At 33.7% G+C, this 13090-nt stretch overlaps 1 protein-coding gene and 1 long non-coding RNA gene across 2 annotated transcripts in view; both read left to right on the top strand.

Moving 5' to 3' along the window:
- The window catches only part of LOC136969433 (caspase-3-like), a 28890-nt gene extending 25589 nt beyond the window's left edge, over positions 1–3301 (top strand). The window contains exon 8 of the mRNA XM_067263584.1: positions 3182–3301. Within this exon, the coding sequence (XP_067119685.1) occupies positions 3182–3301 (120 nt within the window). The remainder of the gene's footprint in view (positions 1–3181) is intronic.
- Positions 3302–12323: 9022 nt separating this feature from the next.
- Positions 12324–12675, top strand: LOC136969445 (uncharacterized). Its single transcript, XR_010879826.1, has 2 exons — positions 12324–12382; positions 12578–12675. It is a non-coding gene; the product is annotated as an uncharacterized lncRNA (long non-coding RNA).
- Positions 12676–13090: the final 415 nt, after the last annotated feature.

The raw sequence follows: 13090 nt of genomic DNA, 5'->3' as shown, positions 1-13090 counted from the left end.
TATGCTGTGCAAATTTGACAGGTACTGACAAAAACTATTAATTGTAGGAAAAAGAGCTAAGCCTCAATGCTTTAAGGGGATAAGAATACAGTTTACCAGTAGAGTACCATGCCAACAGTAATGCATGGATGACTTGTGAAAATTTTAGAAGTGGCTTACAAGTTGGGACATAGAGTTACAACATAAGCAAAGGAAAATTCTGTTGCTTCTCAATAATTGTGCTACACATCCTCATTTAGATAATCTCAAAAGTATCTGGCTGAAATTTCTTCCTCCTAATACAACATACAACATCCTTAGTGCAACCAATGGACGTGGGGTAATAAAAAATTTAAAGACATCAAGAAAAATTTGTAAATTACATACTGGAATCTATTGAAGAAACCCTAATGACAAGTTCATCAACAGCCAGAGAGATCAGTGCAAAAATTTCCGTTTTGCAAGCTATGCAGTTTGTCGCTGACAGTTGGCAAGCTATAAAAAGCAGCACAATACAAAACTGCTTTGCTGTTTGCGGTTTAAAACCTTTGGATGTTTCTGAAATTTTGAGCAGTGAGGAAAATGAAGTCATACTGCAAGTTCCTATCATCAATAATGAAGAATTTTCAATAGATGATAAATTACCATGTTACAACGAAAATGTAAACTTCAAGAATGCAATTGTTAATGTAAAAAATTTGATGAAAGTGATGATGATGACCCTCCTGTGCTTGTGACAAATCATGAGGCAAAAAAATTTAGTCGGGTTACAGCATTATTTTATGCAAGAAGGTAACGAAGAAAGCCCAACATCTGCACTGAGTATCTGTGCTGATTTTGTAGGCCTGCAAAATTTCAGAAGCAAAAAACAGACTACACTTGATGCATTTTTGCGAAATTAAAATTTAAAATTGTAAAATTTATCATGAAGTGTTATTTTTTCTGCACAATTTATAGTACAAATATTTTCTGTATTTTGCTTTACTAAAGCCGATTATCATTTTTTTACTTACTTATTTACGTATTACATATTTTGTTTTAGAAATTATTATTAGTTTGTTTAATTGGGGGAAAAAAGATTAGTCTCAATGTGTCCGAATTAAACAGAATTGACTGTATATTAAGAGTGGCCCTTATTAACATGGGAAAGATTAGATTTTAGAATTACTTTGGATGTACCCTTCAGAATTGTTCAAAATCACATAAGTCATGTTCCCAAAATTTTATCTGAACAGAACAATAATAATAAATGGTGGCCCAAACAATGAAATGTTTGGTTTTTGGGATACTTTTTTCAGACACTTTGCATCATACAACCCACACTGATCTATTTCCAGAAATAGTATCACATAACTTTGAAGTAAGGTTGGAAGAAACTTAATTTCCTGAAAACCAACATACCATTATGTCTGGGAAAATAGGCATACCAATGTTGTCACCTCAAAATGTTGAAAGTATAGCCAAATTCCTGCTTAAAAAACATGCATTTAGGAGCCAAAACTGCTACATTTTCCATCGACAATGTTAGAATATTTTTCTAAGACACAAAGGAAAGAACTTGTAAGGAAAAGGTTGTGTTAGCAGCAGTGAAGCCTACATGAACTTATGCTTGTGCAGAGTTCCTCAAGGCCATATGGTTGCTTCTTAGGCCCGGTGTGTTGTGTAGTAGAATAAGATACAATTGGGTGTTTCATTTCACATGTTTGTGTATGTTATTTTTATATCAGTTATTGAAATGTGGTATCATTACTCCCATCAACTAGTGTTACCCTTCAAACATGCAGTAATATATATATTTGATCAGATCTGTGTCAAGTGAAATTGCTGGAAACAAACTGCCAAGTAACAAGCAAGTTCTTAGTATTTTGTTCCATAATTTAAGATTCATTAAACAGTTAGTAACAAGAGTTATATCACAAATGAGAAAAATGTGAAGAATTTATGGTTGCAAGATTTAAATTAATTTGTTACGTCTGAAACCATGAATTATCAATGCTTTTCAAGATTTGAAGCTTCAGTTCAATTTTTTAACTTGGATCTTGATAAGTGGGAAACAGACATACACTACAAAACAGTTTTCCATATCTTCTCGACTTTACTGTACAGTGAAAGAGTAGACATGAGTCAGATCCTCCCAGCTCAGATTATGTTGGATGGAAAGAGACATGTGGGAGTTGCCACATAGATCTAATTTCTTTCATCTGTTTTGTTTTTCACATTTTTAAAGTGTTTTTATATTATCTTTATCATAAATAATTTCATTGTTTTATTTTTTTATAAATTTTATAACTGATTCATGTGTTAACTCCCACTTGTCTCCTTCCATCCTTTTCACTGAAATAGATCTTCTAGCTCAGGCTGACTCATGTCTACTCTTTTGCTATACTTGCTATAGTAACAAATGATGTGGCAGGGCATAGTGTGAAATTAATACAGGAATACAACAAAGGATGAAAGACAAAAGTAGTTTCTGTTACAAGTAGTAAATGACTTCTGTTTAAAGTACCTAGATAGCAGAAAAGATACTGCAGAGCTCTACATGAACTTAGATGTTACAAAATCAACAAAGTCAATTGTGAATTTCACTTTCAATAATATGGTGAATAGTATATTAGTGGATTTTGGTGTTTCTAATGAAAACAGTTTTATTTCTTGTAAAATTATTCACATTATTAGTATTATTATTTTAAATTTCAAGACATTTCATTCATTGATTTTTGTCTTGAAATTTAAAATAATAATACTAGTAATATGTCTGCACATAATGGAAAGATTACTTTGGGTTACTTAAAGAAATGTAAGTGTTAAGTTTTTCCTTGATATTGATAACATGTATAAATTATGGATATAAAATAAAGGGTGTACTTATTACTTCTAAAACTTCAAAGTTTTTGAGGCACTACTTACACTCATCCCTCTGGGCTGAACTTTGATACACATTGGTTTCATCATACATCGAATGAACTATTCTGCGGAGTTGGTTTGAAAATCAGAAAGTAAGGGCCACTCTAATAAATACATACATCATACATACACACACACACACACACACACATATATATATATATATAATTTCTATTATTTTTCTTTTCATATTTATGGGTAAATTTCAGTAGAATTATGTAAAATTTTTAGAAATGTAATAATTTATTTTTTAAGAAATAAGAATTTTATAATATTTCTTTTTTCCTTTACACTATAGGTAAGTAGAAAAGTTAATGAAATGGAGAGCAAATATGGTGAAAAACAGTGTGTACAGATAAAAACCCTTGGTTTAAGTTTTAAAATTTATTTTAATCCAGGATTAAGGGCACCCAGTTGATTTTCCCCCTTTAATAATTCTTAAAGTCTAAATTTACCCAATGCTGATGATGATTTAAAAATTAATCATTAATGAATGTCAAAGTTCTAAATGAATTGAAAATAACTTAAGTTCGAATGCATATATTGTTATTAATAGTTTGTATAACTATTTTACTACAGTGAAACCTCGCTTAACGAGCACCTCGCACGAGCAAAACAAATTGTAAAAATTTACCTTGCTTAACGAGCTATATTTCGCATAACGAGTGATGAGGAGAGGGGAAGTCCCAAATTGTGTGCATGCAGCATGCTCCATCAGTTTGTGTTTAGCACTCCTTCCGCTAGCATCTTAGTGTCACTCATGATCACATATTTTTCCAAACTTGTGTTCACATACATTACTTATAAATATCAACAACGAAATGCTCTAGCTTATCTTGTGTCCTTGCTGTTGCTGAACATGGCGTCCACTTCTGTTCCTCCTGTCAAACTTTATTTAAAAATTTATTTAAAAATTTTTACAAAAACTCATAGCCTCAAAATAATTCCCGCTCACTATTTCACCACTTCGATCTTTCTATGACCATTGCTCTCTCCATAACAAACAACGTAAATTATCTTGGCCTTAACTCCTCTGTTATGTCCATCTTCAAACTGCAGCACCTCTTGAAACATTACTTTACGATAACCCTTTACACAATATAAACCATGCATTATCTAATGGTACATACAATTAGACGACGTAATACGTGTCTCACTATGAAACTGCGGCCCGGCAACTTCGGCTGTCTCGTCTCTCGCGCTTTCTGCAAAATTAATTTCTACAAAGGTAAAAGTAATAAAGCATTTTGGCCTCCTCCATAACAAATACAGTCATCAAGCATTAAACACACAGCAATATTTGGCCTTTCAGTAAGCTGTCTCCTCTGCAGGGTGTTTCTTCGGTAGTCTCCTTCAATCTGCTCTTGCTATAAAAATTTATTTCTTATCGTTGTCCAGTCTCTCTCCAGCCCTTGTCATTCCTATTAAACAACACACACTTAACAAATCGACATAAATCATAGCGAGTAGCAAATGATGCAAATCTTACTTTACAGTATCCCGTGTTTCGGCACAGGTATCTCTGTCGTACTTTACAAGACTAAACAGTACTCTTAATTGTCTTCCACAATAATTACATCACGGATCTGAAATTTTTATCAAATTATCACTATTATACCTTATAATCATGATATTTTTCACTAATATCCTCCAACTGCGTCTATAAATACCTTTTCTCACGTTTCTGAGGTTCTTATTTTCTTTACTTGTCTCTTTTTCCCAATTAACAGTCAAATATCAATTACCTCCCGCTTCTCTAACTCAAACGACCTAAGACCCGCAAACAGCCGTAAACACTCCCCAACTCGTCGCCCCCTTGTGGCAATTTCTGGAATCTCTCCCTAAAATAGCAAACAAGTGAAATTTAAAAATATTTATTTTTCTCCTGCTCCCAAATAATACTATTACTATTATTACTGACACTAAGATAACAAGAAAATTAAAGGAAATAATCAAATTAGATTTAAAATTGGGGAACTGGCAATAAAATTAAGACCAAATTTAAAACGAAAATTACTAATTATTATTAAACATAATATTGTAAACATCTCTGGAAATCACTAGTGAACTCGAACATCATTTTTGGAGCCTCTTGCACATAATTCACAAAAAGGAAATTGGTTAAGCAGCCTTATTACAAATCTAAACTTACAACTCTCAAACTCTCTTCCTATTCTATTAAATATCTTGTAATTTTCTGTCTTCTAAACTCCCGATATATTAAAAAATTCATAGAATTTAGTTAACTTTAAAATAAAGAAAAAATAAAATAAAAAACAGGCAAAAGTGCAAAATAAATAGATGTAAGTATTATTAAGGTCGCTATAAATATTCTTAAACATTAAAATCCGTTAGATATTTGTCTCGCAGGGATCCCAGGCGGTCCCGTTTCCCATTCTTAAACAAAAGAACAAACCAGGTAGAAATAATTTGACTAACCATTCTTTCTTTCATTCCAATGTCTTCAATTCAGAGCCATCAAATGTCGATTTTGGTAAGTCCCACTCATTTACGGGTCCAGTGTCAGATATTTGTCATGAATCAGGGCTAGCTATTAAAATAATATCGGAAAGATAGAATAATTGCAGGCAGGCATGGAGAACATGTCGATAGTAACCTTAGAAGAAGTGTTCAACGAGCGCCTAACAGAAGCCAAGACATTTCTTGACCAATCCAAGAATTTCAGCAGGGCTTTAAAGGACAAAAGATTTGACAATCTAGACGAAGCAGCCAATCTGTTCAAACAATTAAAACAATCCATCTTAAATCTGGCCAATAAAAATGAAATCCTACAGATGCAGCTAGAATCTGCAAGGACTCCATTCTCAGCTAAATTGTAAATTATAAATTACATGCTATTTTTTTAGTAAATTAAGTTTTCCTACCTTTATCTGACACTGGACTTCTTTTGAATGAGGCTTGCCTTTCTTCTCAATCCTTGGTGTATCCTCCCCTCCACTACTCTAGCAGAATTGACCGAGTTAGCTGCTTCTCATGTCCTCCTGGCGTGTGGTGGCCTTCTTTTTCCAACCAAAATTCCTGCATGCATTTTCGCGGTTTTTTTTTGGTGCGCTGGCAGTACAAAATTCTTTTTCTTCAGATAACTAAATAATCTACAGCTCTTAGCGTATGGCCAATGTGGCAGGGGCCACATTGGCCATACGCTAGTTACGGCTCTGGAGACTTATACTTCACACTGAAGTAAGATGGTTCTCGAAAGGGAACTGCTTGAAAAGATTTATGGAACTATTTGATACTCTTAGTGATTTTTTACGCAACAAACCTGAAAGGTCTGTTAAGGTTAAAAATCTGTTAACGGGCGATGGTAAGGCATTTGTGTTATTTAGCCGATATCTTTGAAAAACTAAATATATTAAATAAACAACTTCAAGGAACAAATAAAACTCTCGTCGATGCAAAAGCAAAGATATTTGGTTTCATTACCTTTATTGAATTATGTCAAATATTTACAACAAAAATTTTGAAAAGTTTCATTGGCTCCAAAAAAGTGTAAAGTTACTGATATCGCTATACTTGTTATTGTTGATCATCTGAAAATTTTATCGGCTGATTTAAAAGAAAGATTTTCTGATTTGAAAAAAATTGATTTTCCAACTTGGATGATGCAACCAATGTTAGTGGATTTGTCTGATATTTCAAATATGCAGTACCAAGAACTCGCAGAAATGCAAAATAATGAGTCAATTAAAACATTATTTAATATAAAAGGAACGATGGCATGGCTTTGTGAGGAAACCCAAATCAAATATCCAAATGCAACCAATTGTGCAAAAGAACTATTGTTACCTTTTCCATCTTCATATTTATCTGAATGTGGATTTAGTGCCATAAATGATTTGCTGCTAAAAAAAAAGAAATCGGCTGGATATAACTAAACGGGGAGACTTGAGACTAAAGTTAACTAAATTGGATCCTGACATAAAATCTCTTTGCAGCAAGCATCAAGAGCAAGGGTCTCACTAAATTTAAATAATAAATAATTACTAATAATTAAAATATTATAGAAAATCTTTCATTAAAATTATTTTGTACTTGAATTTCAGTTCTCCATTATGTTTTGAAAATTTACTTACTGTGTTTTCTCAATAATTTCCTAGTGATTTCTTCCTAAAACCTTCTTTAGTGAACATTTCAATTTTTGAATATTAAAACTTGTGTATATGTTAGGGGAGCATAAGAATTTTTGAAAGACTTAGGTGGGGCATAGCACAAAAAAGGTTGGGAAACACTGTTTCTAATCTAACCTATTCTAATAATTTTGTTGGTAATAATTATGGTAATTTATTAGAATGGGATAGGTTAGGTTAGAACGTGCATCCCCACTGTTTCCTTCCTGGAATCAGAGACGAGCCGCCATCTTGGCTACCTAAGGTAACATTAAGCCTTTGTTCTATTTGTTGGAATCAGAGATGAGCCGCCATTTTGAAACTATAGGTAACGTTAACCTGAACTTTTATAACTTTTATACAAAGTTAAAGAAATGGGTAAGTTGACAAGTTTGCATTCAGATAATCTTGACACGATTTTATCAAAAATACAGCAAATATTGAGATCAAATCGGATTAACGGAATAGTACAGGTACCAAATATAATAAGAAAACGAAAGTATTGTCTTTGATTTTCGCTTTTAAACGCAATTCTCATTTAAATTCAAAACATACAATGCTGTAAGGAAATATATTGTTATTAAGAATGAAATGTTATAAATATACATTAAACTGTAATTGTCTTACTCTTATATCCTGTATCGTTAAATGATGGAATACTTCCTTTTCTACTAACAACGGTGCAATCTTATCAAAGTCTATCAAATTTGTTAATTCAATTATAATTTCTTTTCTTTTATTTCTATCAGCAATTCCCATTTTCCCACTACTTTCTTTCTCTTCTGTCCTCTTCTGTTCAAGTTAACAAAATAACGTAATCTCAAACGTTCGCGGGATATATGTTTAGTCACTACACTGTTGCCAACTCAATAATAATAATAGAAAATCACGTAAATTTAAAAATAATTTGTGAACTAATAAGAAGAAGTCTATTTAAAATATTTTTTTTTATTCTTGTCCCTTTTGCAAAAAATTATTAAAAATAAAAATCAACATAATATTTTATAAGGATTGTAATAACGTTTATTCATTAAAATTATTATTATTTTTAAATCTTTAAAAGCGCGCGCCAAAATATATTTTTCACAATCCAGAAAATGTTAATTGTTGTTGTTTGTTATGTTATGGCAACGCAACACTTGGGCGATCTGTCTAGGGGATGTCTTCCCTATTCAGGCGTTACAGACGTGGAGAAAACCCGGAAAACTCCACGTGGTCAGTCCGTCCTCGAACCCACGACCGAACTTCCAGAGTTTAGGGAACGGAACCCGCTTGGCCACTGGTGGGCCCCCAATCAGTTAAAACAGAATATTTATTACAATATCATGCAGAGCCGTAACTAGGGTTTTGGACGCCTATGGCCAAGAATAAAAATGGTGCCTTTTTAATTTTTATTATTAAAAATATAATTATTTTATTCTAAAAAAAGCTATTGTAAAAAAATTATCTAATGACATTCAAAATACTATATAAATATAAATATAAAAATTTTTTTGTGTTATTAATTTCGAATACATATTATTCCGAAACCTTCTCGTTGGCGCCTTTATTAAATCGGCGCCTATGGCGGGGGCCACATTGGCCATACCCTAGTTACGGCTCTGCTAAATGCAAACTGCAACTTTTCTATCAATCTGTCTTTCCTCTTCTCTCAACAAGCAACAATGGTAAGCTATAATAGCAGAACATCAAACATAACATGCAGAATAAAATACTGAAACACAACACAAAACATAATTTTATGAGCCCTCACAAGTAACTAGTACTTCTTATGAGCCCGTAATGGGACCTTATGAGCCCTCTTTGGGACACCTTTTACTAACCAACACAGACACTCTTGTCTACATTTCAGTTCTTGGCCTTTTTGTGCTCTAAGAGCAGTAAAGGACCTAAAACCACAAATAATAATAATAAAAAAACATAGCCCGTTATATAATAAACACGCCAAACGATATGCCAAATTCTTGGGTCATTAAATTTAATGACCGATTCCAAATTAAATTTTAGAAATGTCTGAATTAAAAGTTAACTATTTATAATTATTAAATTTAACTTTTAATTCAGACATTTCTAAAATTTAATTTGGAATCAGTGATTACATTTAATGACCTAAGAATGGCATATCATTTAGTGTGTTTATCAAACATATTAGCTGTGATTTCCCCCCCTGCAAATTGAATTCTCATTAACAGTGTATATTGTACAATTTTTTTTTTTTGAATGAACATTATACATAAAACATTTTGAGCATTTTTTGGCGTGGAACACATTATTGTATTTTGCATTAATTTCTATGGGAAAAATTGTTTCGAATTACGAGTAAGACTGGAACAAATTATGCTCGTTAAGCGAGGTTCTACTGTATTTTTAACACTACAATTAACATTTTGTACTGCTACATTGAAATCAATACATATGTATTTTTCAATGATTGTCTATAAAATGCTTAATATTTGCATGTTAAAAATAACTAAAATATATTTTTTATAAAAATTCTTGTTATTGGAGATCTATTTAACAATGATTTATGAATAATACTGTTAAAAATACACAAGAAAAATTTCGTAAAATTTTTGTAACAAGTGTGTTTGTACATTTGAATAAAATGTAACTGTAAATAAAGAGTTAATTAATAATAAATTCATTAAGCCCGTTTTATTGTTTTTATCAATTAATATGATGTCTGGTCTGTTGTGGTAAATTGTTTTATCTGTGATTATGACTCTGTGGTAATACATTTTGTGCATGTTGTTTTCCAATACTGTCTGTGGAATGTATTTGTAGTATGGTTCATGGATGTCTAATAATTTGTTTCTTTGCAAGCTCTTGGTGTATTATATTTGCTACCGATTATATTCCAAACCGAATTGTTCATTTTTATGCGGGATTCTGTATACTCCAGCCTGCTCTCCTTTTTTTAAGTTTATCTTATATCCTTTTAAGAAGTGATAAAGTGGTTGGCACTCCCTTGAAAAGTAACTGGGAATCTTCGTAGTTCGCTATTTCACTCATAACACCGGTCATGTTCTTATACGTTTTTATATGTTAATGTGAGGACCCGACCGGGGGTCGACTGGGAGGTCCGAATGGAGGTGTTAACAAGATCTTAAAAATTTCCCTTTACAACGCAAAGGGACGAAATTAAAGATTTTTTTGAAATATTTAAAAAAGTGGAAAGGAATAAAGTCGAGGAACACGCGACGAGAGAGGAATCATTCAGTCGCGACGTTGACCTCTCCCGCGCCCTCCATCGGGTTTCGAATTGGCACCAGGTGACAATGAGAGACCAATGGAGAGGCGACTTGGGGGAAAAACATTATAAAATGTTTTTCAAGGACATTTTTGGTTCTTGGATGCGTGAATTTCTTCTCTTGGTCGTGTGTGCTCCCGAAACATTGGAAAAAAGGACCCGTTTCGGACCCGGAGGAAGCATCGTCAATTGCTGTCTTCTAGCTATCTCCAGATCGTCGGTTCGCCCGGAGAGAAGCAGCCGAAGGACGTGCCATACACCCCGGAGTTCACGGATATTTCGCCGTCCACGTCGAACTACAAATCACGTAGACACGAACTTTTTTTTTGAACAATTATTCTCGCGCTTTGTGTGGTTCTACCTCATCAAACAAGAACAAATTGTAAGGAAATTTCTATGTTTATTAAACGGTTTTGATGGTAACCTGTCTCAGTGAGTCCGTCAAGACCCACAAGACCGTTTGACCGCTCGACCGCCGTAACATTCTTTCACTCCAATCGGCTAACCTCACATTAAGATTTATTTTATATCTTAAAAATAATTAATTCTATCCCGGGAAAAAGTTCACTTTATCCCGGAATCCCGGGACAAGCAAAAGACCGGGAAATGAGAAACCCTACCCTACATGTCTTACCACAGTGTCCGCAAGGAACACATGGTCGGATATTTGGCTGAATATCTTTTTAAAGCCTAATATCCGGACATGGCGGTTCGACTGCACCAGTTTTTTGTTGCCGCTGCGAATCTTTACTCCCCGGATTACTAGTTTCGGAGGAAGTTGTGCTCGCAGTTCTGTGCGCAAAAGACCCTTTTCAGGGCCATCGTTTTGAATTTGTTTGTTTTGTTAAGTTATGGTAACGTAACACTTAACGATCTGTCTAGGAGAATGCCTTCTGTGAGGTCTTTTCAATGGTAATTGGTCCCTATTTAGACATTACAGACGTAGAGAAAACCTGGAAAACTCCACGTGGCCAGCTCATCCGGGCGATGCGCGAACCAACGCGAAACGAGACACAATGGTGTAAGTCCTGACGAGACATCAGAGGTGCCAAACAGTATATATCTTTATAGTATAAGCTGTTGTTATATTAAATGTTCATCTCATAATTTCCGATGATATATTCGACTTATAAGAAAAATCAGCGCCGGATTAAGCCTCTAGCGGGCCCTAGACAAAATTTCAATTGGGGCCCCATTTAAATAAGTTGCTTCTAAACAAATCTTATATAATGTGACATTAGCGTAGCTAGCATGGGTGACACCCGGTGCGGATATCGTGATGTCACCCCAAGTCACACCGTAGTGTCACTCTTTTTAACTCTTTTATAAAACGCTATTGAATTGTAATATCTTCGCACTCGAGCAACTTGAACGCTATATCGAATATGCGATGTCGCGACGTATAAGTTTAGATTTAGAAAATAAATCATAACCATACATTAGTACTACCACGAGAGGCGGCCCTAGGAATATTTCTAGATGGTGCGAGAGATCTCGTGGCGCACATTACTTCTGACGCACGCGTGGCTGTTGACCTTTTTTTTTAGGTAATGGCTGGTCGAGCGGAGCTTAGTAAGATTGTTAAATACAGCCTTTTCTGTCCTATCGAATTTCCTAAATAATTTTTAACTCGTTTTAAAACAGAAAACTTCTTCACTGAAGCCGGGCCCCTCCGAATTACGGGCCCTAGACATTTGTCTACTTTGTCTATTCGATAATCCGGCCCTGAGAAAAATAGTATAATTTGAGACCACGTGCTTCACAAAGAATTTGTGCAGTTGTTGGTTGTATATGAAATTCTAATTTCAAAAAATTTAAATTTTACAACTATATATATATAGTTGTAAAATTTATTTCTGCTAATAGCTAAATTTTTATTTTCTAAAAAAGATTTGTATAAAGAGAAGAATCACGTGATATTTAACATGACGTCATTGCTTATCACGTGATTCTTCCAAATTACAGCAGAAAAATAGATCGACCGGAAACACGTGGAGATGCCACGTGATCTAGTGACGTTGACGCAAGGTCACGTGACACGGTTTGTAAGCGTCCGCCTTCTCTGTGTTACTCCGCGATGTATACAAGGTTAAGCAATGGCGGCTTATACCGTGCGTAGTCAGTAAGTAAACCAATTAGTTTTCGTTTATAACTCATATTATACGCTTCGCCCCCAAAAATTTCTGTTTAGGACATGTCTACTAGGACATGCATTTTTTCCTAATTTTGCTTTTCTAAGGAACCACTCCTTAGAAAAGCAAAATTAGGAAAAAATGCGCTGTGTATTAAAACCAAACTTTTACCTTGTTTTTTAAAGGACTTTTTAACTTTTTGGCGGCCAGTAGCCTAAAAAGATAGGTCAGTCGCCAAGAATGTATCGTCTGGAACACAAAGCTAATAAATGGTGGTACCTTTTTTGGGAAGGACTCTTTAGATTATTAAGAATATTTTGTTATTTTTATGTAAAGTACGTTTCTTTACAAAGTTATATTTAATTTTAAGTTTCTTTAAAAGTATATTAAGAAATGTTTCAACATTATAGAAAAATATAATAATAAAAAAAAATTCACTTTGATATACTGAGTAATGAGAAGGAAGAATATAATAAACTTATGAAATTAGATATACAGTAGAGCGTCGTTAACCGAAAGCCGATCATCCAAAAGTCGGTTAACCGAGAGTTTTTCAGTCGGACTGTGTCGTGCCGAATCGAACGTTTCTGATACTAGATTAATTTTTAAAGTGTAATTTGTTTTTATATTTTTCAATATATTTATTTTGTTTGTACAAAATAAAGAAATAATTTTTAACGATACAATAGCCTCGATTA

This window comes from Centruroides vittatus, unplaced genomic scaffold (assembly GCF_030686945.1).
Source record: "Centruroides vittatus isolate TY-2023 unplaced genomic scaffold, ASM3068694v2 contig_1787, whole genome shotgun sequence".
NCBI classification, from domain to species: domain Eukaryota; kingdom Metazoa; phylum Arthropoda; class Arachnida; order Scorpiones; family Buthidae; genus Centruroides; species Centruroides vittatus.
Note: the sequence above shows the minus strand (reverse complement) of the source record. Positions and strands in the feature narration are given on the sequence as shown.